This window comes from Gadus morhua, chromosome 6, assembly GCF_902167405.1.
Source record: "Gadus morhua chromosome 6, gadMor3.0, whole genome shotgun sequence".
Classification (NCBI taxonomy): Eukaryota; Metazoa; Chordata; class Actinopteri; order Gadiformes; family Gadidae; genus Gadus; species Gadus morhua.
The window spans coordinates 18,336,676-18,363,238 of NC_044053.1; the positions used below are offsets into that span (position 1 = coordinate 18,336,676).

Consider the following 26,563-nt stretch of genomic DNA (forward strand, 5'->3'; position numbering starts at 1 on the left):
AGTAATATATACACAAAACGTCTAACGGAAACGGATAGCCCCGAGCCTCTTTCGAAAGTCCCTCCCTCTCTGACTCCGCGAAACCCATGTAACTATGAAAGTCCCGCTACTATGAACTATGAAAATCCCCTATCTCGGAACACTTAACAGGCAGATATATCTCTTGAAATAGCTCTGTCCGATCCTAACGTAACGATGGAAATAATTTATAAATAATTTAACTTGACAAAGAAAAATATATTTATCATATTTTTTTTTCACCTCACTAGGTTGTGAACGTTTCTCAAAATATAATTAGACCAAGTCGGAAACGATCAGGATGTATTTTATTGTTTGATGTATTTGAATGGCTAAATTAATGATCGATTTTGACGTCTGACATAATTAGCCTACACATAGCTCTAGGAAAGGTGCGCTGTAGAGCACAGAGCTCCGCAAGTGTCTAGGTTCTGACAGTAGGACATATAATGTGAATAAACAGGACTCCAGCAGAAGAACTATTGAATTAAAAGAACATTGGTAGTCTAGAATATGATACAACTTGACGGACAGTCAGAGACACAAAGACGGCGCAACAGTACAATGTAGCTAACCTAGTGGGAAGTACCCACCATTCATATTATATCACTTGATAGTATTATTTACTAGAGAGTCAGAGTGATGTCAGAAAAATAAAAAAGATCAAATTTTAACCTGAAAAAATAATAATACAATTTGAAGACATTAACCAACCCACCGTACCAATAATTAATACACTCACACAAATCACAAGAAAAGGTAAAAAAAAATAAAAATACTTTTTGTACAGTTTCTCTGTTCACAGTCACATAAAGAGTTAATGTATCCAAAAAAAAATGCGATATAAAAAAACGGCCAGTCTTAGAACTTTATTAACTGTAGCGGATCTTCAATTTCTACAATGTTTTCTCTCTGCTGGGCACTCGTCTCAGTGGAGTCTATATCCTCGCCGTCACCTTTGACAATGTAAAAGTTCATTTTCCATTACGCAATGTATTTCTTTCAGCAATTATTTTCCTTTAACATTTTAATTGATTTCATGCCATGAATACCACCTCTAGGACAGAGATGTATGGAGGAGAGCTATGGGTACGCACCAACAGGAACGGGGTGTATCTCAGCGTGGGTGGTGTGATGCCCGTTTGTCACAGGGGGGAGTCGAGGTACTGTCTGCTCGAAGACCTCTTCCTCAGAGTCCACCAGACTTATGACGTCTCCCCTGTCTTCCTCCATCCTCCTGGGGAAAAACCAACAGACATGTATGAAGGTGCAGCCCCTAAGTGGACTACAAATTGAAGCTTTAAAATTATAATGATGAACTCTGATTTATTGTGAGGTGTGGCGCCGCAAGTCGAATAGTGGCAAACTGACCCAAAGCCATTTCCTGGAAAAAAAAAGGACATTGAGATCAGGGTGGGGGGTTTCAATAGTGAACATGTTATACAATGTACAGGGAGTCAGTCAGTCAGTCAGTCAGTGCGTGTGTGTGTGTGTGTGTCACATACCAAGACAGATCCGGTCGGAACTGCAGTACACCAGTTTAGCCGTGATGACACCGGTGCCGACGACGAGCAGTGCGATGAAGAGGCCGATAATGGCCCCGGTGTAGGTGGATGAGGCTGCGGAGACAATTGAACGCAGAGATCACATGAGACGGTGTGAAGTTGGACCTTGGCGAGGCGGCAGGTTGATCCGCATTCCAGAGGAGGCCCCGCCCCCTGACTCCTGCATGCCCGCGCTCCGTTCCAGAATGCGATCCCGCTGGATACAAGCACAACCGCTTCCGCTTCATCTCTGCTCTAGTCCCATTCAAAAGGCAAAAGGTTTATTTCCATAGGACTCCCCCAAACATTTAATAATCAAAAAACATAGGAGAACAAGTATTTATAGAAGCATCAAAAAAGAGGGAATTTGGAATTTCAAACCAGTGATGAAAGGAACTATATCCTATTAAAACATGTTTAATTTCAAGAGTTAGTGTAAAACGCATGACAATACAATAGATTTGAAGAACACACAGACACACACCCTTCACGGTCAGGTAGACCTCCAGCTCGCGGACGGCCAGGGGGTTCTCGCTTCGGCAGAAGTAGATGCCCTCATCCTCCTTGCTCAAGTTGTAGATGGTCAGGCGGAGTTCTGGGCCTGACCCGACCACCGAGTACTTGGAGCCGGGCTTGATCTCCACCTGCTGCAACCCCCTCCTCCAGGTGGTGTCGGCGGGTGGGACGGAGCTGTCCTCCGTGCAGATCAGAGTCACGTTAGTCTTCTCCAGGGCCGTGACCAGTGGGTTCCCCTCAGGGTACGGAAGCTCTGAAAATGAGGAAGGAAGGCAGGACTAGAACCCGTGGGAGGTCAGGAGAGTTGCACACGGTTGCAAAAGAAGAAAACATATCCTTTTCTAATGAAAAGGATACATGCTGATCTTAACCTTTGTTCCAAGTCAGCCAGGAAAACATGTGCAGGTTTTGTCAGCGTTGCTACCAAATATTTAAAAAAGTCCCAATAAAGAGGTCTTCGCTAAGATAACAGGGCCGATTTAGGATAGGATATAAACCCAAAGAGGAGGTTTGAGGTAATTTGATCTAGTTGTACACAACATAACCAACAGGATCCATTACGTTCATCTCACGATCACATCTTTTGCATTTTCTTGCCTTGAGAAATCCTCGTAGTATTTTAGTGGAACATTTGCCTGCAAGACCACCTTGTTGTGTGAAATCAAACCGTACTGCAATAACAAAACCAAAACAACTCAAGCCCGCCAACTCACTGAGATTCAGGAGACAGGACTTGTGTTCTTCCTGCTGTAGTGCGGGGTGCTCTGCGATGCACTTTAGTGTCTGGCCGTTGAACAGCCCGGTCCTGTTCAGGCTGACCACCAGGCTGTCGGCCTGGTCGGAGACGTAGAGGTGGTCTTTGGCCTGGGTGTCCGGCCCGTCGTGGATCTCCACCCAGCGTAGCATGGGCGTGGGGTACGCCCCGGGCCAGGTGCAGTTGAACTGGACCTCAGAGGGGTCCGGGCCCAGCTCCCACATACAGTCAGGGTGCTGCGCCGGGGCGTCTAGTCAGCACCAAAACAACAACACAAGTCCCATTAGGGAGCCCACATTGGGGAGGTTATAAACGCCTAACAAACTAATTGCTTAACAAAGCCTCATGTACCTAAGCAAACCGCTAGAACATCCATCTGTTGCACAGAGGAAGGTCATCATGAGGTCCAACACTGTGCAGATGTCTAACAATGTGCAGCACAAGAGAATTAAGAGAAATTCAACGAATAGGATATAAATCTCTAAATAGATTTTCACGTCATTTTCTGTGATTTTGCCCATTGTTGCTACTAAGGTCAACTTCTATACGAAATAGTGGGTGTCCAAGCTCTTTGTTTAGGTACATTAAGGAGCGCTGTTTTAGAACCTCTGTGACTTTGTGAACGTCTAACCCACTCACAGTAGACGAGGAGCTTGGTGCTGCAGTTGGTTCTGCGGGAGGTCAGGTTGCTCCGGGATTCACACCAGTACTCCCCCTGGTCACCTGGCTGGATGTCCGGGATGCGGAGGCCCAGCCAAGCCCCACGGCCTGACGCCAGCGTTGCATTGCTGGGGCCGGCCCCCCAGTGGCCCCAGGACAGAGTCCGAGAGGGCGGGGCGGATGAGCTGGAGCAGTTGAAGGACACGTTGAGGCCGCGGTACGCCACCAGCGTGCCGTTGGGGAGAGGGAACGTGGGAACAATGGACACAGACAACCTTTCCTCGGCACCTTGAAACCAGAGGAGAGTTTCAGATGTTTACTGCACCTTTCTATTGCTTTAGGTAGAATCTAACACCATTTATGATCCAAGACTCAAGAAATATGTTAGGTCATAAATGTTACCTAGCCCTAACCCTTGAATCATTTTGAGATAATCATGGCAATATATGACAACCAATTAACTATAGACAAAGTCACAGCACAAGGAAGGAAATGCCATGAATAATATCAGACAAAAACACACAGACTTACCAAGAACCTGTAAAGAAACAGTTTGGATCATGTTGTTTGGGGAGGTGGTGAGGCAGCTGTAGCTCCCCACACCATCCAGGAAAACCCCATGCAGAGAAATACTTCCGTTCTCCAAGATGACACACACCCCAGCCAGGGAGCCCTCCTCACTGAAGGGCGTTGGACGGAGGGGCTGTCTTCTCAGCACTGTTAGAATGTATTAAGATTGACTCATGTTCAATGCAAACAAAGCGTGTGTGTGCACATTGCATGGGGCTGGCTGGCCTGTGTCCACGGTTGCTTCACGGTTGAGACTGGGACAGGAAGTGTGTGTGTGTGTGTGTGTGTGTGTGTGTGTGTGTGTGTGTGTGTGTGTGTGTGTGTGTGTGTGTGTGTGTGTGTGTGTGTGTGTGTGTGTGTGTGTGTGTGTGTGTGTGTGTATGAGATGGGGGGGGGGGGGGTACTTACCAATAACATGCAGTTCAACACTTGCCTGAGTTGGGTTGTCTTGAGACGTGGCCTTGCACAGGTAGCTACCATTAACCGGAATAAGTCCGTTGACAGCGATACTTCCATTGTGCAGGATAAGGCACCGTCCAACAATTGCAAGAGACTCACCGTTGGTGTGTTCACCTGAAATCGGAGAGATGGAGAAATGCAGTTAGGATGCGTGTTATTATATACGAGTTGAGCATATAATATACAGGCCAATTGTCTCAAATCAGAGTTTGACACTCACCCGAAACATACAAAATAAGTTGAAGGAAAACCGCAGCGATAACAACCCTCATGATCGCTTCCCTACATATCGAGAGTATTAAACAAAGAGTCGCTCTTCCAGCCTGTCGGACAGGTCTACTAGCGCTCTATACTCAATACACAAGTTGCATTCGTCGTATGCCCATTATCAAATAAAACCGCCACACCAGGCTATACTACATACACACATTCGCACATTTTACATGTCGGTGGTGCTGTCTACAGTTCTCCATTAGTTATTTACCGAAGCACGTTATTCCGGAAACTTTGCGATACCAAACCACACCCTGGTTTCACCTGTTTAAAGGTACAGTAGGGCTCCCTCTCTGCCCTGCCTACTTTTCTCTTTGCTGTCAATTGTCAAGTTGGCCAGAGTGAACTGCAATCATTCATGTAATTTACTAGATTCATTACTTTTCTCATTTTGCGAAGGTAGAATATATCGCCTCAAGGTTGTAAAAACAAACCGCACATATAAATCAACGTGACGATGATTGATTTATATGCACTTTGCTGACTGCACGCCTGCACGGCGCCCTCTTGTGGATGACATAGGCACTACTGGTTCTGACTGACAGAACAGAAGTGTGCTCAATTTAGGAACTGAACTTGGTTAAAAATGCCTGTCGATCTAAGTGAGTGGACCGGGCCCCTGGCATTGACCGAAGTGGAGGACACGCCTGGACAGATCCTGGTGGTTAAATACGGCTCGATTGAAATAGATGAGTTGGGAAAAGTGCTTACGCCAACCCAGGTTTGTTGTCATTAGCTTGCGAAGCTAGCATGCTGCCTGGGCTCAAAAATCCATGTGGAATTGAACCTATGCTTCTGTGTAAACAACGTGCATTAAGTCAGAATGAGAAGCTGGGGTATGCTATGCTGTCAGTGGCCCATGCCATTAGTGATTAGAGAAGCTGCAGAAGCTTCCTCGATTTTCCCACATCATAACGCATCAATATCGTTGTTTTGTTTGGCTCCTGGTTGACGTAAAGGTGCAGAACCGACCGACTTCAATTGCATGGGAAGGATGTGATGCCAGCAAGCTATACACTCTGGCCCTGACCGACCCAGACGCTCCTAGCAGAAGTGATCCGAAGTTCAGGTGACCTATTAGGACAATAAAAAAACAACTGCATTCGTGGGGACGTTGTGGATTGGAGTAGAATAAATAGCCAACGTGAAACACAATGTAAGCATAATTGACATAAGCTCTCTGACATAAAACACCCTGGACACTAGCTACAAAAATGTGACTGGCACTGCCACCCATAATAAATCTGCAAAATAAAGAAGAAAAGTGTATGTGGTCTGGTGGCCTGGACTCCTAGGCCAGCCTGAGAATTTGGACATGCCACTGCTTCTAATCGATACTGTCTCCATCTTCCCCACAGGGAGTGGCACCACTTCCTGGTGGTTAACATGAAGGGGAACGACGTGTCCAGCGGCTGCGTCATGTCTGACTACGTGGGCTCTGGCCCGCCCAAAGGCACAGGTAGGAACACACGGAGCTGTATGTTCACAGCCCATTGAATATTTAGGCCTTTTGTCAACCCATTCAACACACATGTTTCCAATGTCCATCTGTTGAATTTAGATGATCTTGCTTGCTTATAAGCAGCAATTTAAATTCAATACTGCTTATATACTCCTAAATAGAAAGTCTATTTCAAAAGTAAAGTGTTTACCATGAGGCAAGAATCTCAGCGAGCGCTGGTCTATTGACAGCAGACACGTTAGCACGGCCACATGTTCGGTCATTTTACACCAATGACACGGCAGCCGTCCACTCACATTACCCCGGTATTTCTCCCCTGCCACCCATCCACCCACCACCACCAGGCCTCCACAGGTACCTCTGGCTGGTCTACGAGCAGTCCGGCCCTCTCTCCTGCACGGAGCCAGCGCTGACCAACCGATGCGGAGACAACCGTGGAAAGTTCCGGCTGCAGAGCTTCAGGCAGAAGTACGGTCTCGCAGCCCCCGTGGCGGGCAGTTGCTACCAGGCTGCCTGGGACGACTACGTGCCCAAGCTCTATGAACAGCTTGCAGGGAAGTAGCCTGGAGCCTGGCCAGCGACACGAATATGCAACATCCAGCACTAGGGGTTCACTAGGAGAACCCCCATCCCATCAAGCAGTGGAACAACAATGTCCCCTCCCGAGGACAACGCCCTAGTCGAATGCCTTGTTTCTTGTTTACTAATTTCCACTGTTAATCACGCGGTTCGCAATAAATTTTGTTTCAGCACTACCATGGTGAGCTCCTTTTTGGGCAGTTGTTAATTATCATAGACTAGATGTGAATTAAGTAATAGTACCGTTTGTATTTTAATGGAAACCCAGGGTTATAGTCAATATAACAAATTATTTAATAATAGTGCATACCATATGCACTACTGATTTTGTAGAGGAAGCCCGAAGACTCTTGACTAACAGGAAATTCTCTAACCAATGGCTAGTTTTTCCTGTTCTTAAAATAACGCTTTCAGGTTGTGTGCAGGGCTGCATCAGTGAACGCCCCTTTAACTCACTTTCAATAAGTAAAGGACAGGTGTGTTGCATCAACGCTTAATCAGCAGGTACCGGAGGAAGACGGTTTATACATGCAGTAGCACGTGTTTAACCGCTAGAGGGAGACATCCAAAGCAAACCAACCTACAAGTGGTGTTGGACTGGTTGTCCGTGTATTGGGATGGGATAAGGGTCCCGTTTTCTTCCAGTTCTCTGGATTTAAATCATAATCCACAAAGAAAACCCAACTATCGGTGAGATGAGCACTTTATTTACAAATATAATTAAAATCTCCTGACAGTCATGCTTTCCTTTAACCTGGAAATGAAATTAAAGTGCATGCATTAATAAAGCATCATACTGGTTGGGCGTATAAGAAAATACACCGCTTGAATTGGGGTTAAAGCAAGAATGAAATAAAAAGATTTCACTGAATTTTCAAATTAAAATCCCATCAACAGATTACTTGACATCAATTAATATACAGGAATGTGAGAGGAGAAAAAGAAATCTTTAAAAATCGGATTTGCGTAACATTTAAAATACATTACGAAAATAAGTAAAAGCTCTCGATAAATCCTTCTATACACAAAATACATGTCCCCTCGCCCCCCCCCCCCCCCCCCCCCCCCAACCCCCCCTGAAGCCCTTGTGCCTGCTGGGAGTTGGAGTTCACGTGTAATATGACTCACATTGGCGGCCAGTTCAGTGAAACTACAAAGAAACACGGAGAAGTAGCATAGACCCAACCCCTCAGTGCCGCAGCCAGTAATCAGTAATCCACTCAAAAGAAAATCATATTTAGTAAAAATCTACCGACTCACAGACAATTTTACTTGTATCAAATTATTCAAACGTTATATAAAAAAATTGTGACGACTAAATACCAAAAAAAAAGCATTTGAAGCAGCTCCAAACTGTTTGCAGTACGATTGGTCATTGCTTGAGATCAGGGTTGTGTTAATGTGTGTGCTCTTGCCTCTTCTTTCTTTGTACTGATTGAGACAAACCAAATAATGTTACCCTTACAAGAGTCACTGCTCAACAAGCCAGCATCTCCTTCAGCCCTCCCTCCAGCTGTGGAAGTGTTTTCATCGCACAAGAAACAAAGAACACTGACAATGTTATCATTCTCCATTTTACAAAAGACATGACAACTACAATATTTCATCCAGCATTAGGTTGTCATCATGTATCGCCGCAAGGGGGCATACAGGTGTGTGTGTGTGTGTGTGTGTGTGTGTGTGTGTGTGTGTGTGTGTGTGTGTGTGTGTGTGTGTGTGTGTGTGTGTGTGCGTGTGCGCGCTTTCGGGCTCTAGAATCTGTGGTCGCCTCTCGCAGACCCGGCGGGGCCGAGCCCCCGGCTGGTCCTAGAGGCGCGTGGCGTGGACGTCTTCAGGACAAAGCGTCCCGCCGGGCTGGACGATGCGTCGGAGGAGGGTTGGGGGGCGGGTGTGTGGCGGACGTCGGCCTCATCTGTAGTCGTCTTTGGGGTACTCCAGGGCCCCCAGGTTCCCGAAGCCCAGCCGCAGGCTCTCCATGTCGAAGCTGTCCCCCTCCCGCTCCTGGCGCTCCAGCAGGTGCTTGATGCGGTCGGTCCGCTCCTTCTGAAGGGAAACCAGCTCCTCTTCAATCTGGGGGGGGGGGGGGGGGGGGGGGGGGGGGACCATCATGTTATGACGTCATCTACGCCCCTAACCCCTGCCTGTCTGGGGTGGTTTACAACACACTCTGGTGGGGAGAGAACCATCATGATACGTTATCTATGCCCTAACCCCTGCCTGTCTGGTGTAGTTTACAACACACTCTGGTGGGGAGAGAACCATCATGTTCATATGTTATCTATGCCCTAAACCCTGCCTGTCTTGTGTAGTTAGTTAACAACACACTCTGGTGGGGAGAGAACCATCATGATACGTTATCTATGCCCTACCATCCACCTGTCTGATGGAGTTTACACTTCCTGAAGGCAACAACCCTGACGTCATCGAAGCACTCTCCAGGTGCAGACAAAGGAACATGAAACGCAATACGGTAATCTTAGAGAACGACTGAGCATGCCCAGAAAACTCCACCACCTTCTCTGACCAAGAACGGAGGAATGCTGCTTCTAGAAGCATGACATCATCCTTATCTCAGGGCGCAGAGCCCAACGCAGCCAGCAGGTGGCGACAACACCCCGCAGTTTGAGACGGCACCACCGGGTCAATTGGACTCCTGAACGGCTTGGGCTTCTTCTCTTTGTTGTCGTCTTTCTACTACTGCAGCGATGACGTCTTTGACTCAGAAAGCAACTCTTGTTGAAACCTAATCATCACATTTCGCGTTATTGTTTCGAAGGGAAGATGACTAAATGATGGCTAAAGTAGGATGTGTCCTGGCAAGTGTTTAATGTGCGCACATAGTTGTATAAGAGACCAACGTTACACAACAAGTACGCCTACAATAAGAATATGATTTGATAATAGATCATGAGATCATTTATCAATACAAATGGGACACAAGGATCTTTACCACGATGGTTGGTACATTACATTTAAACAGAATTACTTTCTATTTCGTTGTGGACATTTAATCTCACCTCAGTTTTATGAAGCTGACTACTGATGAAATGAGACCACAATCATACACATTACATTGTATTCATATATGTACCCAATCACATCTCAGGCGGTTGATGTACATGATAAAGTCATCACTCAATGAGTGTGTCATGAACTAGGGCATGGTCCCCACACATGCGCACATGAATGTCATATAAATGTACTGCGAACATTAGCTGTCCAATGAGGATTAGATAAGATGTACACATACAAATGACATCTGCTCTCCGACGAAGAAAGCATGCCAGTCTCACCACCACCTGCGGCAAGCGAACTGTGTGTATGTGTCTAAAATGGGGGTACACTACCCCTATGGGTACTTTGGAGTACTGCAAGGGGTAATCAGAAATTAAGAAAAAATAAATAAAAGCTAACCATATATTTTTCTCACCCAGAGCTTTAATTATTAAAGCTAGACAATAGAAAATCAAGAAAAATATGGTTGAAAGATATACCTGAAAACAAGGTAGAAGGAGAATCTGTGAAAAAGAAAGCGCTTCCAGAAACACCACAATGTCCTCAGTTTCAGGAGGAATATACATTAATGGGATTCCCCTCTACATGCTCTGACCCACCCCTGGCTTTGTGCTTCTTATGTGGGGAGAAATTAGCTAACAGTAGCATGAAGCAAAGGCCCATGTTTCTCACTAAATTGTATTCTTACGATAGTATTTGCACCCTTTTAATTTTCATATTTACACTGCCAAATAGAACGCACATTTATGTTCATTTTATTTTTTCCTTCTCCCAAAAATTGTATGTGTCGGTGAAGGGGGTAATACTAAGATATCTTAGAGGGGGTACAATAGTACCCCCTAGGTCAGAACCACTGACCTAGGGGGTAGGAGACAAGTACCCATCCACCCATCCCACCCCTCCATGTCTCTCTCCCTCCCTCCCCTCTCCCATTCATACCTGCCTCCCATCCCCAGGTCCAGCCCACTAGCCCCCTGCCCCCTCCCCCGCCCTCCAGACGCTCACCTTTTGTTCCAGGTGAGCGCGGCGCAGCGACACCTTCTGCTCCAGCTTCTGCTGCTCGCGGTCGTGCTGCGCCTCCGTCTGCATCTTGATCTTGCTCTGGTAGGCGTTGAGCAGCTCCATCTCCTGCTGCAGCTGCTGCCTCAGAGCCTGGCACTCCGCTTCCTGGGCCTCGTCCAGTCGCAGCTGGCGTGGGCCCAACCGGCCAAACCACACGCACAACGCACAACGCACAACGCACAGAGAGATGGAGGGATGGAGAGAGAGAGAGCGGAGAAGGCCAAGGAGAATGATAAGGGAAGCCCAGTGGAAGAGTTGGGACGGACAAGATGGAGGACCAAGGGAGGGGGAGAAGAAATGGCGGGAAAGGGGAGCAGAGAGAAAGCGAGAGAGATGGAGGAGAGGTGGAGAGAGAGAGAAAGAGAATGGGAGAGAGAGAGAGAGAGAGAGAGAGGGATAGAGAAATATAGATGGACATAGAGAAAGAGAAGACACACAAGAAACCAAAAACAAACCAAGATTGAGCAACAATTGGAACCCCTTTCACTCATTTCTAAAATAAAATTTTGCCCAGAGACTTTTTTACAGAAAAAAATAATAATAATCGAAGTGATATACACACAGTGATGAAACAATGATGTTGTTTCTTTGTTTAGCGCCATGTTCATATTTTCATCAACCACTCCATAAAAAATGCCCCCACCGCCACCACAACCCACACACCACCAACCCAGCCCCGCCACCACCCTGGGCCAGCTCACCGCCTGCGAGGCCATCATCTCGTTGATGCTCTGCTCGTACTGCTCGGCCAGGATGGCCAGCTTGCGCGTCTGCTCCTCCTTCAGGGCCTTCAGCACGGCCTTGTGCTCCGACTTGGGAGTGACCTCCATCTGGTGGTGGCGCAGCGCCTTGTACTGCTTGGTCTGCACCTTGCACGTGTCCTGGAACTGCTTCTTGATCTGCAACTCCAGGGACTGGGGGGGGGGGAATCAGAGGGGTTCAACGTTTCAGAGATCAGGAGGATAATGGAAACAAGCTGAATTAGATAGTTAGTGGCATAATCATGTCAGCTAGTGTTGTACTCGTGTTAATAAGTGTTATACTAGTTAGGGTTTTAGCTAACACATGTTAGCTAGTTTAATACACATTTTGGTTAATTAAGTATGCTCCCTGTACTACTCTAAAAGTAGAGTTGAATCAACGTTGGACCATCCATTGACACAACAAGCTACTTTATTACAGCCCTTCAGTGTCCAGTGTCTCCCTCTATCCTGTCTCATATTTGTGACGCGTCGTCAAAAATGGACAGAAGGTCGCAATGATCCATGTAAACATTGCAGTTAAGTTCCCTAAGCAGTGCTGTCTTCCAAGCATCCGGATCCACGGTCTCCAAGACCAGCGTCGGACCCTGCTGGAGGCCCGGTGTTCAGGCTGCGGTCGGACCGGCGCGAGGCCCACTCACCTTGAGGTTCTTGGGCTGCTGCCGGAGCTCCAGCACGTGCTTACGGTGGAGCTCGCGTTCCCGCCGGTTGTTGTACTCTATCTGGTTCTCCAGCTCAGTCTGGTGCTGCAGCCGGATCAGGTCCATGCGCAGCTTCTGCAGGGTCTTGAGCTGCCGCTGCTCCAGCTCCTGGGTGGACTCGTCGTGGCGGATCAGCATGGCGTGCTCCATCTCCTTCTGGGTCTTCTTCTTGTTGAGCTCCTGAATGGAGGGGCGAGGAGGCAACGCTGATCAGGATGGGGGAAAGGACAGCAACGTAATGGTGCTATAAATGACATGGCATACATAAATATTATTGTTTTTTCTACTTTTCTTTGCCTATAATTCTTTTTGTACATCTGCAAATTTTGTCTATATTAGCATTTCCTTACCAACTTTTGTGTCTTATATTTGCATGCAGTGCCCATATTGACCCCCACCAATGAATTGTCTCTAAACAGCAGGCAATTACTGATATTTATAAACTCAATTGATAAAAAAAATCACATATACTAAATTATAATATATGATATATATTCACCATAACTATCAGATACCGATACAAAGCTTTAGGGACATTGTCGAAAACCTCATTAAAAGTTCAGGCCGATTGCGCAACAGAACCCTTTTGTTAAATTTCCTTGTATTTCACACAAGGAGATTTGCAGATTATTGCGTTGGCGCCTTGCTTATTCGCTAATATGCTTACATTCCTCTTTACCCAAGTAAACACCTTAAAATATGGCATGCAGCAAACTCTGTGAGAAAAACTTCAATTTGTTTTTGCCAACTTCTATTTGGCTGCAGTGGAATTCACAAGTTAACTGCTCCACTGTCCATTCATCCATCCATCCATTCATCCATGTCTCGTGACAAAACATCATTATTGTGTGAGACGCCGGCCCCCCCCCACCTCGCGGATCTGCTCCTGCTCAAAGTCGTGCCTCTTATGCATGACCTTGCGCTTGAACGTGCGGCAGTTCCTCTCGTAGAAGACCCTCTGCTGGCCCAGGAGCAGAGCCTCCTCCTCCGCCTGCGAGTGCTGCATGTTCTCCTTGTGCTTGGACAGGCGCTCCTGCTTCTCCTTCTTGGGTGTGCTGTGGTCCTCGTTCATCTCCTGGTGGGACAGGGTGTGGGTGTGGGCGTGGGTGTGTGGTGAGGGGGTGGGGGTCGGGGGTTGAGGTCGCAGGTCGGTGTGGAGACGAGGTTGGAGAGACGAGGAGAGAAGCTTGGGTTAAGGATGTTTTGTTAAGCTTTAGACTTGGAAGTTAAATGAAACCCGAAACGAAAACGGGCATGTTCGTTCTACCGCTGCATTCTATTGGTCAACAATACAATGTTAAGGATAATGTCAGTATTTGATAGCTGCAAATCTTTGGGGTCTGTAAAATATGGATAACGTCCTGCTCAGTGTTTATTTCAAGTCAAACAGTGGAAGTCTTGCTGAGATTGTGAGGGATAAGGTAAGGCGAGTGTACTTTGGTTTGTTAAAGGACAACAGATTACAACAAAGCCTGACTCAAACTCAGATCAAACCTGTGCGTGCGTGCGTGCGTGCGTGCGTGCGTGCGTGCGTGCGTGCGTGCGTGCGTGCGTGCGTGCGTGCGTGTGCGTGCGTGTGCGTGCGTGTGCGTGCGTGCGTGTGCGTGCGTGTGCGTGCGTGTGCGTGCGTGCGTGTTTACATGCACGTGTCTGTAGATGCAGGGTGAGTAGGAAGGGTGAGTCAACGGAGGTGTGTCGGTGTGTGTGTGCCGGGAGGAGGGCCTGATGGAGCTCTGAACGGCACACGGGGCTGTGTGTCACGAGCGCCAGAGAAGGCGGAGATGCAAGAGGAATTGTGGAGCTGGTGGAAGAACAACAAGAAGAGAGAAAGGCCAAAACATGTGCAGACCTCCTTGATCTTCTCCTTGCAGAGCTTGTACTGTTTCTTTTGGGTGTCCAGGAAGGTGGTCAGCTCCTTCCTCTGCTGGGCCACGATCTGCTGCTGGAACTTCTTCTCATCCGTCAACGTGGTCTTCATCTGAGAGAGGAGACACACACACACACACACACACACACACACACACACACACACACACACACACACACACACACACACACACACACACACACACACACACACACACACACACACACACACACACACGGTGAGGGCTAGCTTAGAGTAGCCTGAATTGGTAAGCTAACCAATGTAGACTAACTGAGATGACTAATACATCACCAAGGTTCACACGTGATTATTTAATTCAAAGCCTCATATTAACTCTGAAGTACTTGTAGTGTGTTGGACTGTATTTTTAACCAAAATCCTATGTTCAGATTAAGATAAGCTAATTATACAGTACACTCCCTTATATTTAAATAGCAGCAGTTAACTTGTGATCCAAGCAACTCCTAAATATGTAGTAGTAGTAGTAGTTCTAGTGTAGTCATCTGTCCTGGCCACGTGTTGTGGATGGATGTTTGTGCATGTGAAGCCAGCAGGCGGTTCCCTTGAGCAGATGTTCTATCACTGGTTCCTTGTGCTGCATGCTTATCACAGAGCTATGCAGTTTGTTTTCAGCCCCTATGGCAGCGGTCCCCAACCTTGGGGTCGGGACCCGGTACGGGGTGGTGACTCATGTGGTATCGGGTTTTGAGAAAATAATAAATAACGTCTCTTATTTTTGTTTCATTGTTGCCGTGAAAAGTAACTCAAAACCTTAACATTCAAACTTGTTCAGAAAAAGGGGATTTGTTTCATCAATTCAAAATAGAACAGGCATTGACAGTGGTGCCTGGTACCACTATCTTCAATAGCATATAGCGGTAGCTACCTCAATCTTGACGAGCACATAGCCTTAGATACCTCTATCTTTACTAGCACATAGTGGGAGATGCCACTTTCTTCCCTAGCACATAGCGGTAGCTAGCACTAACTTCACTAGCATATATTGATAGCTACAACTCTCTTCACTAGCACTTCTTGGTGGGTACCACTATGTGTGCCAGGTGAGATTCGGTAGTGCAATCACCATTGCTATCATGAACTTATTTTTTAGTACCCCAGATGGATAGTTGAACCAAGATGGCGAGCAGTGGGAAAAAACCCTGCACTCTTTCTTAATTTACCCAAGGCTGCACGGTGTATATAACTGAAGCATGAACAAACCCTTTGCCCCATGCCAATGGAACAAGCCTCTGTTCTGGGATTCACTTATTGGGACGGGTGGGAGTCACTTATTCCCACTAACGCAGGACATATTGAATATTGATGCGAATGTGAATTTTCCATTGACTGGCTAACCTTCTCCTCTGTATGTTTTCGTACCATACAACATTTATTTACGCCCAACCGGAGGAATCCTCCGATCGCTTGTCTTCAGGATGTTATTGATTTGGTCTGTTGGCTGGCTGTCCAGCTGTGATGGCCTTCACTCCTCCTGCACACTCTGGTCATTATCAGCCCCAAGCCTCCCCTCACCTCCCTCTCCGTGTGCACGATGTGTCGCTTGGCCAGCTTCTCCAGCTCGATGTAGGCGTTGTTGGCCTGGGTCTCCACCTCCTTCTGGATCTTCAGCCGGTGCTCGTCCATCTCGGCCTTCAGCTTGTTCTCCAAGGCGATCAGCTGCTTCTGGTGCTGCCGTCGCATGCGCTTGTAGCCGGACATCTGCTCCCGCAGCTCGCTCTCCTGCTCATGTTCGTGGATCTGCTTGGTTACCTGGTGGTGGGGGTTACAGAACCAAGGGTTAGGGCGCAAAGGGTTAATGATGGACCATACACACCTCGATGATTGTGAGTGTTCCTCGTTGCCAGCGTTGACAATGTATTCCTGTGGAACTGAGCGTTGAAGCCCAGCCTATGTTGACGCTACCCTGGGCTTCCGGTTCCCCACCTTGGTGCTGCGCTTTAAAGTTAAAACTATTTCAACTTTGACCTGCTTGGCGCTGGCCTCTCAAAGTCTCCAATCATAGCAAGGCTTTGTTACCAACCGAAAAGCAATATAATCTAAACCGGACAGCTTTCTTCATTTCTAAACCGAAGAACACGTTGAATGAGTAAAAACAACTGAATTCCCATATTGGGTGGCTACGTTCCCAAATGTCCTGCATCATCATGGGTTGACCGCTTCAGACTGAAGAGGTGTGAGATGAAGACAAACTAGACCCGTCTGGACCCTGCCTACGATGGCTTTCCAGAAACAATGTTGCCTAGGATGACAGGATAACTGGCAATTTGGAGTTCTGTTGCCGTAAACTATGCAATTGAATTAATGTCTATAGGTTCGTAACTTTGAACACACATATCATATAGGTGCCGTGAACATAATTCCTGGGAAATTTAACAACCAAAGGCTCACGACACACAAAACAACCATAGATCTCGCACACGCACACACACACACACACACACACACACACACACACACACACACATACACACACACACACACACAGCAATGACTAGCAGGTTCTATGCAAAAACAAATAAGCAATGAACAAATAAACTAAAATGAAATAATTAACTCAAATTGAAACATGCAATAGTTTTCCATTCTTTCTAAGAAGCGGTTGCATATCAATCCCTCCGCATTGCCATCGAGCTTAACGGTTGAGCTGTCACTCCAAAACTTTCCCCACAACAAACAAACAACAAAAGGGGGCAAAGGCGCCCTCACACCGACCTGGGCGCAGAAGGGGTTCTCCACATCCAGGTAATACTCGCTCCTCATCTTCTCATAACTTCCCCCCGAGCTCTTTAGGCCAAACATGATGGCAACGTTAGCCCAGCGCGCCAGCATCCAGAGGCTGTGTGGTGCATCCTACGCCCGTCAGACCCCAGTCTGAGCTCTGATGCCACCCAAGATCCCCACCCCCACCCCCACCGTCATACAAGGATCCCACCCCCCCCCCCCCCGCACCTTGCGCCCCCCTCTCTCTCTCTCCCAGTCCAACGACACCCTAACCGGTGCACACCCCGGGCAGCGGCGGTGGTGGCGGCAGAGGCAGGCGTGTGAACTGTGAATGAGGCTGCTGGGTCCACGGGCCAACGGGAGCACAGAGCCGCTCTTCAGTGGCACCCGCGCTGAGAGGCGGGCAGCAGGTGGGTCACATGAATACCTCATTGAGAAGGAGTCCACACCGCGGGGGTGGGGGTGGCGACTGGGTGGGGAGGGGGCTGGTGACTTTAGGGAGGGGGGGGGGGGATGGGGGATAGGTGGAGTAGAGCCGTAATCTGCTGCTGAATCAATACCCCTACTGTAATAGCTTCTCCTAATCCCAGTCACTTGCCGCAAACAAAGCGCCAAGTCAGGTCATGTGATGGTTCTCCTTTTTCCCCGCACAGGGCTCGTCGAACGGCGTTCTGATCCTCTTAATTTTTACAGGAATACGGAAAGTGAAGGAGAAGGTTTTGAGTTCAGTTTTTTCTGCACTTTTCTTTTTTTGGAGACAGCATTCAAAATGTTGGTTCCATGTGGTTATGTCTTCAGGCTTTGAGTAAGAAGCATAATATTCTATAAACACTCATATTGGGTGCCTGCTCTCTTCCTGTGGATGTAGCAGTGAGCGGTAGGGAGGTGGAGCTGATCGTCTCATCTCCCTTGTTCAGGAACTGTACCGAACTGAACCTTCTAGATATGCACACATATCTAGAAGGACACCTTGTGAACACTAGTATACTGGTTAGAATTGTGGTTTGTTTGCTATAACCTGGTGCTTAGATTAAGGCTTCAACCCTTGCCAATAAGCGAATAAAAGGCCTCAACATGAGGTTATTGATGCTCTGCTGCTCCAGGAGTGTGCGAAGTGGAGAAAATGTACAAATTGCTGCATTGGGGTTCGTTCCTTCATTGGTCTACACAGTGGACTTCACCATCCACTATCCTATCTTCATCGTGTCCTTCATGTTTCCATCATTTTCCTTCAAGACCCCCTAACTTCCCTTTGAATTGAATGGTAATGTTCTTTTTTTTTTTTTTTCAGCTCTTTATTTTCCGGGCTCCCTAATCGGCTTACAATAAAACAATGGAGGCATAGGGTTATCTACGAGATACAGAATATACTGAAAAGAGAAAAGACACAATAAAAAACATGATCAAACTAATGGTCCCCATCTCTCTTCAAATCCCTTTTGTTTACACGTTGATCCTTCAATTCCCTGGTTTGACTCTATTTTGCTCTCCCTTTCTCTCTCTCCCTCTCTGTCGAGGCAGTGATGTCATCGCTTGGTCTCCTGTGAGGGGCACAGTATTTCTAACGTTGACATTATATACAGATCATATAGAGGATGGCCCACACACACACTCACACACAAACTCGCACACACACACAGAAGGACTTGAGAGCTACAGGGGTAGTGTTGCTTGGAAACACGTGTTAATTTGTATTTAGACGTTTGCACACATAAACAGAACCATCACTCACATCTACCTACACACACGCACCACATTTACTATTGCTGCCTGCTTACTAGCGCCGCAACCATGACAACAGACATGGGAATGGAGAGGGGGGGCGGGGGAACGGGTAGTAGTGAGAAAGACAAGGAGGAGGAATCCACTAGCAAGCATCACAATGCAGAGTACAACCTGGAAATGGTGTGTGCGCATGCGTATGTGTGTGTGTGTGGGAGACAGACAGACCAGATAGATAGAACAGATAGATAGAACAGATAGATAGAACAGACAGACAGACAGACAGACAGACAGACAGACAGACAGACAGACAGACAGACAGACAGATAGACAGATAGACAGATAGAACGATAGAACGATAGAACGATAGAACGATAGAACGATAGAACGATAGAACGATAGATAGATAGATAGAACGATAGAACGATAGAACGATAGATAGATAGATAGAACGATAGAACGATAGAACGATAGAACGATAGATAGATAGATGTAACAGATTGATGGATAATTGATATAGATAAATGGATCGATATAGATGAATAAAGAACGACAATCAAAGAGAATGAAAGAATAACCAGGAAAGGGAGAGTGGTGAAGGCTGTAAGAAAGTGAAACACATAACCGAGACTAAAAGGAGAGATGGAGGGGCCTCAGGGCTGTCTGAGAGATACTCCGTCTCGACGAGCAAGCTCATCGAAACAATGTTAACCCCTGTACGTCTTTTAGAAATGTTTGGAAAAGAGCCAGTGTCTTTCAGCGAAAAAGCAACAGTTCAGACTGAAGGACCTCCAGACTAATGCTGGCAACTCTGCATCCTCTTTATTGAGTGGCCTTTATTTGGTACTCATTTTGTTTTATTTGTTTTCATACAATGTTGCCCAGTTCTTTCAGATCTTCCAGTACACAAGCCAACTGAAACCATGACAACCGCATCCTTTCGTAGAAGCGGTCTTTCATGACACAACCAATGGCATACAGTATTTCTCCTTGCTTCCTTCCTGAACGTTGTTATGCTTTTGCTGAAGATGGATTTCAATCAAGCTCTCTTTGGATACATAGCTCCTTTCAATCCTCCCAGGTTGTTGTTATTATCAATAAAGGTGCTCCTGTTTGAGCTCACCAGTGAGGCTGACTTAATGGTGGCGAAGCGGCCTTGGTTCCTGTAGTTCTGTCCCTCGCTGCTCCGGTCTGAGGAAGACGACCTCTCCTGCCGTTGGTCCCTGTGGAGAGCTTCATCCCAGTGGTCCTGGCACACGCGCGCACGCACACACACACACACACACACACACACACACACACACACACACACACACACACACACACACACACACACACACACACACACACACACACACACACACACACACAATAACATTAACATAAAGAAACAGTTTGTGTTTTGTACAAACTAGAGTGACGGTTCTATGTGGGATAACTAGCGGTACTACCAAGATGTACAGCTCATCCTCTATTTGTCTCTTCTGTTCCTGTTCCCACATGTCAATCTGCCTCGTTCTAGACATGCCCCAAAACTCATAAAGACACAATGGCTGCCAGTTTTCGACATGACACGGAAATTCATGCTCACGTCAAAACCACAAAGAGTCGACAAAGGACGAACTTGCCTGTCTTTTTACTTTTCTTCCTTCAAAAGATACTCAAGGCATCAAGCGCCCTGTTTGACCTTTGTCTACAGAGATGGGTTGTGCCTGGGAGGGATGTTGGAGAGCATGTATGTGTGTGTGTGGTGGTTGTGGGTGTGTGTGTGTGTGTGTGTGTGTGTGTGTGTGTGTGTGTGTGTGTGTGTGTGTGTGTGTGTGTGTGTGTGTGTGTGTGTGTGTGTGTGTGTGTGTGTGTGTGTGTGTGTGTGTGTGTGTGTGTGTGCTGGATGAACGAGCAACGCGGCACTGTGTGTGTCTGCAGACATGTGTCTTTGTTCTCCCGCCGTGAATGGCCTCGCTGAGGAAGCCGAGGCGATGCAGAGCCAGGAGTACGTCGATCCGTTACCATGGTTTCAGCCCAGAGACAACAAGGTTGCATGTGTTCTTTAATACAGTCTGGAAAACCTGGAGGGCTTCTCCCCCTCTGTGTGGGTCTGTGGGTAGTTTTCTATTAATTGATGGCACAGTTATCCCTCGGGGACAGCCTGTGTGTGTGCGTGACTGATGGAGAGCCAATCAACTGCGTTCTTGAATGCAGCGAAGTACATCTGGTGAAACACTACTGTGTTGTGGGATCATCTGGGTGGTGGGGGGGCTTTGAGATTGTTGGTGTGAGGGTCAGCATGTTTGAAATCAGGATGTTAACGTTTCATTTATATCTGAGGTTCACTCTTGTCTGTTTATCTCCAGTCTTCCTGACAAAGGCAAACCCTTCACAAGTGGCTGGCTAATTATCTTTTTAAGTCCAGGTGCGCGCATCATATATTCTTCTGGTTATTTATGTTCCATTTTGTGTTTCAAACTGCTGCACCATATATTGAACTCTTCATCTACAAGTGATCAGCTGTTGGTCTCCTTGAGTTGTTTTCAGTGTTATCACTGTTGGGCGTGAGGCTTGACAGTGACCCAACCCATCACACCTTTTTTCCTCACACACATCTCACCCAGAAAACCCTTAACTAAACCCTGCAACTCCCTGTCTCCTAGCTCCTAGCTCCCTACTTCTATCTCCCTTGGCGCTACCTTCTTGGCTTGAGGCGAGGAGTCCAGGGTGCTGTCGTAGTCTTGGTGCAGCATCATGGTCATGTCAGGGCAGCTGTCCTCCAGCATCTCCTGCATGCTGTTGACGCTGCTGCTCTGGCTGCCCGTGCTGAGCGACGTGCTGGGGATGGAGTGGTTGCTCCCCAGGCTGTTCCTCTTGCAGCTCGCTGCCTCACTGTCCTGCAGCACAGGAGGCCGAAGGAAACAAGGAGAGGAAGGGAGAATTAGAGTCGAAAGGTGGCAAAGGGAGAGGAGGAAAGAGAGAGAGTGTGTGTGTGTGTGTGTGTGTGTGTGTGTGTGTGTGTGTGTGTGTGTGTGTGTGTGTGTGTGTGTGTGTGTGTGTGTGTGTGTGTGTGTGTGTGTGTGTGTGTGTCCTGACATGAATGGTCTGAGATGTCTGATAGCCTCATAACTGGTTGGGACCGATTTGGATTGGCAATGATCCACACATCCACACATCAGCCCCCGTCTAGGCCACAGGGTCTCACCCCGGAGCCTGAAGGCACGGCTCTGAGATGGGGCCGGCAGGTTTAATGTCTCCATTCATTTGAAGACCCTCACACACACGTAATTTGCATTCAAGCGTAATGTATGGCCTAATGAAAAAAATAACTTCAATCACGCTCACAGGTCTTCTGACACTGAGTGAATGTGGAGAGGAGGCTTGGTCACATTTCTGAGATGTGTTCAAGCATTCGCTCACAGGGACAGTGTGAAAGGGAAGATGTGTCCACCATGTCTCCGTGGCTGTAACCCCGGGCCAGGTCCAAGAGAGGACAGAGACCTATCAGGGACCACCAGAGTGCAACGAGAGGGGCCGAGGTCTGGAGTGAACTCGACAAAATGCCAAAAGAGGTTGACTGCAGGTTTCAACAGTCCAGTAGCATCTTCAAGGGAAACCAGCAATGTGCAGTTAAGTGTTTTACGAGCAAAATCCAATTACATAAACACATTTTACCAGCGGCAAATTATTTCCGCTGTTGGAGATGAAACTAGAAAGATAAAAAAAAAATGTTTAGAAGTGGCGTCCCCCTAGGATCCAGCTCATTAGCTCATCAACATGGCGCCTCACAGTAGTGTTGGAGCCTCACAGTATGATCTTTGCCCTCCTCCTCGCGTTCCTCCTGCTAACGCCTTACCTCCTCGTCCTCCTGGCTCTCCCCCATCAGGCCGATGTGCTTCTCCTGGTACAGGATCTTCTTCATCTTGCGGTACTGCAGGTTGTCCAGCTCCCGCACCGCGTCCTTAGTGCGCTGGATCAGGTCCATCAGCACCCGTGGAGGCCGCTCCCGCCGCACAAAGTCATGCTGGGGAGAGCAAGAGAGGGTCAGGGCGAGGGTCAGGGTCAAGGTCAGAAGGACGGTCAGGGTGAGGGTGAGGTTGACGGTTAGGGACGGGTTCAAGGTCAGAGGGATGGTGAGGGTGAGGGTCAGGGTAAGAGTCAGGGTTAGGGTCAGCCAGGGGTCAGGGTGCGATGGAAAAGGGATTTAACAGAGAAGAAAAACTAAATATGCAGAAATAGTGCTGAAGTGAAATGATCAATCTTGGGATATTTCAAGTGCAAACAAGTTCTCATATACAAACTTGTTTTTTTTGTATTTTTTGTAGATTTATTCAAACCATTTCAAGAGGTACAGCACCCTAAATGTGTTCAGAACGATGGTGTGTATTGAAGCGCAATCCTTCAAACAGGCACTAGAGGGAGCCTGTTAGTTGCTTAGCCTGTGCGCTCCTTGCCTCCTTCTCTCCATTCTATACTACTACACATATGCATCTGCTTGCACATGCGCCCAGACACACACACACACACACACACACACACACACACACACACACACACACACACACACACACACACACACACACACACACACACACATATACCCACGTGCGCACACATGCACACCTTCCCGCTTGTTCATTCATAAAATATAAATGACTTAAAAGGCCTGTGTGGTGACACGTATTCATCCCACAGCTATAAATACATACATTGCGACGGCCACATTTTAGATCATATAATCCCTCTCTCCCTTCTGGACTCTGGCTGTGATAGATGCTTTCATAATGGGACGGTCAGGGCAGACCGATGACATCATCAGCTCAAAATAGACCTTGTTTTCCTTTCTGAGACGACGGACGCCAGAGACCTGGTGAAGCTTGTCCAACACGGAGATGGGGAGAGAAGAGGACACCCTTACATCATCTCTCAGGTGGAAACGAATACAGAGCTCCCCGTGTATGGCACTGCACTGTGATACTATTAGCACTGCACTGTTGTACTATGGGTTATACTATTAGCTCTGCTCTGATCTGTACTATTATGACCTCTATGTTGTAGCATGAGCTCTGCACTGTTGTACTATATTCTTTACACTATAGTATGAACTCTACCGTGTAATAGTACTAGGAACTTTAATCTGTAGAACTACGAGTTCCGCACTGTAGTACCATGAGCTCTACACTGTAGTACTATGAGCTCTACACTGTAGTATGGGCTCTACACTGTAGTACTATGAGCTCTACACTGTAGTATGGGCTCTACACTGTAGTACTATGAGCTATATACTGTAGTATGGGATCTGCACCATAGTACTTTGAGCTATACACTGTAGTATGGGCTCTACACTGTAGTACTATGGGCTATACACTGTAGTACTGTGGGCTTGAAACTGTAGTACTATGGGCTCTACACTGTAGTGCTATGAGCTCTACACTGTAGTACTATGAGCTATACACTGTAGTACTATGGGCTCTACACTGTAGTACTATGAGCTATACACTGTAGTACTATGAGCTATAAACTGTAGTACTATGAGCTCTACACTGTAGTATTATGAGCTCTACACTGTAGTACTATGAGCTGTACACTGTAGTACTATGAGCTATATACTGTAGTACTATGGGCTCTATACTGTAGTACTATGATCTATACGCTGTAGTACTATGGGCTCGACGCTGTAGTACTATGAGCTATACGCTGTAGTACTATGAGCTATAAACTGTAGTACTATGGGCTCTACACTGTAGTACTATGAGCTATACGCTGTAGTACTATGGGCTCTACAATGTAGTACTACAGGCTCTACACTGGAGTACAATAGGCTCTAACAGTAATATAATACTGTTCTTTGATGAAGATTTCACCTTTGATTTGATCATCTCCAGAGAAGTGTACAGATCATGAGGAAGTAGCTAGTGGTTCCATTGCTTGGTGATTAATAATAGTAAGCTGCGTGTGGTTGGTGCCATTAATGTTTTACTTCAGCTACACAGTAAGGACTGGATGTGTGTGCATGTGTCTGCGTGTGTGTGTGTGTGTGTGTGTGTGTGTGTGTGTGTGTGTGTGTGTGTGTGTGTGTGTGTGTGTGTGTGTGTGTGTGTGTGTGTGTGTGTGTGTGTGTGTGTGTGTGTGTGTGTGTGTAACCTGAAGCAAGAACAGCTCAATGGCCCGGATTAGTGACCTGGTTCCCCTCCCTTAAAGAGCTTGGAGGTAGGAGGGTGTGTGTGCGTGTTGCCCATGTGCCTGTGTTGGCCGTGTGTGTTTTGCCTGTGTCTGCGTGTGTGTGTGTTGGCCGCGTTTATATGTGAGCGGTACAAAGTGAGGGTATTAATCATAAGCTATACACAACATGCCCCATCACATGAAACAAAGAGTGTTTGGTATTTAAACCACCATAATGGTGTTTCTACTGAGATGTGGATCAGAGGTCTTGGTACACAGACTGAATTTCAATGCTGGGGTGATGCAACTGTGAGGAATACCCTTTAAACCCAGCCCATCTGCCCCCCTGACTCACATTTGGATGGCTTGGCCCTCTCCAGGGGTTGTGTCAGACAGAAAATACCGGCCTTACAGCCAATGTGATACCTGTGTTGTGTTGCAAAAAGCTAAAAACATCCTGTCAATTAGACAAATTATTTCATCCAGATGTTACGAAGTGGAGGGTGTTTGTTTTGTTTTAGTTTGCATACAAAGGCGATTGGGCCAGCTGTATTTTGGTGTACTATCCGGTATGTGTTGGTGTGATTTCGTAGTATACACATTGCTTATAAAGGCGTGAAACAGGAAGGAGGAAATGGTGAGCAACTGAGAGAAAGAAAGAGACAACAACTCATTCTCCGTTGGGTGCACAATTCCCAGTTTGGCTCAATAACTCTGTCTGTGCCTGTGCGTCCTATCTGTTCGTGTGCATGTCGTTGTGTGTTTGTGTGTGCCTGTGTTATAATCGGGGAGCCGTGGGTGGGATGCAGTGACTCATCCACGCGGGCTGACCGAGACAGGAAGTGAGGTCACAGTGGGGAGATTAAACAGAGGACGAGCGCTCACTTTCAACAGCTCCCCTGATGAAGGTCGGTCCTGAGGAATCTTCAGTAGGCAGTAGTCCACGAAGCTCCGGAAGGGATCCGACCTGGAGACAAACGAGGAGAGAGAGGAGATCATTCTGTTGGTCACACTGAAGGACTCGTGGCCTATGATGTGAGAGAGAAGCAACAGGACATGGAGGGTCAGGTGGATTTGTATGACAATGTTACACCCTGTAACACCCATATAACTTGCACTCAAGTTATATGTAATAATGTAATGCTTCAACCTATAACAGCATGTTACAGCATGTTACTGTGATGTGTCATGGAATGTTAAGGAACAGCCTGTAGCCTTACCACGCTGTGACATGCTGTCTCCTGACATCATTACATATTTACTGCATACTGTTACGTTAATTACTACACAGTACTGGCTTCTCTAATTATTACACTGTAACATGAAATTGTAATGTACAGTGTAACCGTATAATATAGGCACCTCCATTACAGCAGTGTAAACTATAACTTAACAAAACACAATTCAGATTCTACCATAGCAAAAGCCCTTTTTATTTAAGTTTTACCGATGCGAATATCTGTTCCAGGATGACCATGAGACCAGAAATCGTGGTTAAGTAGCATCACTAAATCACGACAGCTCAATCGCCCATAATCTCTTGAGTGTAGTCACCGCTGAGCGATATTTGGATTATGTAAATATGTGGAGCAATGTAAATGTAGGCCACTGGAGCCGCGACACATTGTCCCAGTGACTATGCTCTAAAAATGAGGCTGTGGCGCCACACGTACAAACGCTATGAAGT

General features: G+C 47.0%; 3 protein-coding genes across 4 annotated transcripts in view; 1 reads left to right on the forward strand and 2 right to left on the reverse strand.

Annotated features, from left to right (window-relative positions):
• Positions 1-304: 304 nt before the first annotated feature.
• vsig10 (V-set and immunoglobulin domain containing 10) lies at positions 305-5,076 on the reverse strand. Its single transcript, XM_030359211.1, has 10 exons — positions 4,742-5,076; positions 4,471-4,635; positions 4,024-4,209; positions 3,472-3,780; positions 2,792-3,082; positions 2,047-2,331; positions 1,524-1,637; positions 1,390-1,402; positions 1,116-1,255; positions 305-974 (listed from the first exon to the last, which is right to left on the reverse strand). Exons 1-10 carry the CDS (start codon positions 4,791-4,793, stop codon positions 880-882), a joined length of 1,650 nt encoding a protein of 549 aa, XP_030215071.1. The 5' UTR covers positions 4,794-5,076; the 3' UTR covers positions 305-879.
• A 131-nt stretch (positions 5,077-5,207) lies between these two features.
• On the forward strand, positions 5,208-7,011 carry pebp1 (phosphatidylethanolamine binding protein 1). Its single transcript, XM_030359214.1, has 4 exons — positions 5,208-5,515; positions 5,754-5,863; positions 6,153-6,253; positions 6,601-7,011. The coding sequence occupies exons 1-4, from the start codon at positions 5,381-5,383 to the stop codon at positions 6,816-6,818; spliced, it is 564 nt and encodes a 187-aa protein (XP_030215074.1). The 5' UTR covers positions 5,208-5,380; the 3' UTR covers positions 6,819-7,011.
• Positions 7,012-7,520: 509 nt separating this feature from the next.
• The window catches only part of taok3a (TAO kinase 3a), a 51,980-nt gene continuing 32,937 nt past the window's right edge, over positions 7,521-26,563 (reverse strand). Inside the window, exons 10-20 of one of the 2 annotated variants that reach the window (XM_030359208.1) lie at positions 25,762-25,843; positions 22,571-22,738; positions 21,414-21,611; positions 19,850-19,975; positions 15,796-16,032; positions 14,224-14,352; positions 13,246-13,449; positions 12,315-12,554; positions 11,614-11,826; positions 10,856-11,038; positions 7,521-8,905 (exon numbers count right to left, since the gene is read on the reverse strand). In XM_030359208.1, the coding sequence (XP_030215068.1) occupies positions 8,744-8,905; positions 10,856-11,038; positions 11,614-11,826; positions 12,315-12,554; positions 13,246-13,449; positions 14,224-14,352; positions 15,796-16,032; positions 19,850-19,975; positions 21,414-21,611; positions 22,571-22,738; positions 25,762-25,843 (1,942 nt within the window). In that variant the 3' untranslated portion in view covers positions 7,521-8,743. Of the gene's footprint in view, positions 8,906-10,855; positions 11,039-11,613; positions 11,827-12,314; positions 12,555-13,245; positions 13,450-14,223; positions 14,353-15,795; positions 16,033-16,995; positions 17,182-19,849; positions 19,976-21,413; positions 21,612-22,570; positions 22,739-25,761; positions 25,844-26,563 lie in introns of those variants that run through there. The other variant, XM_030359210.1, reaches the window with a different exon arrangement.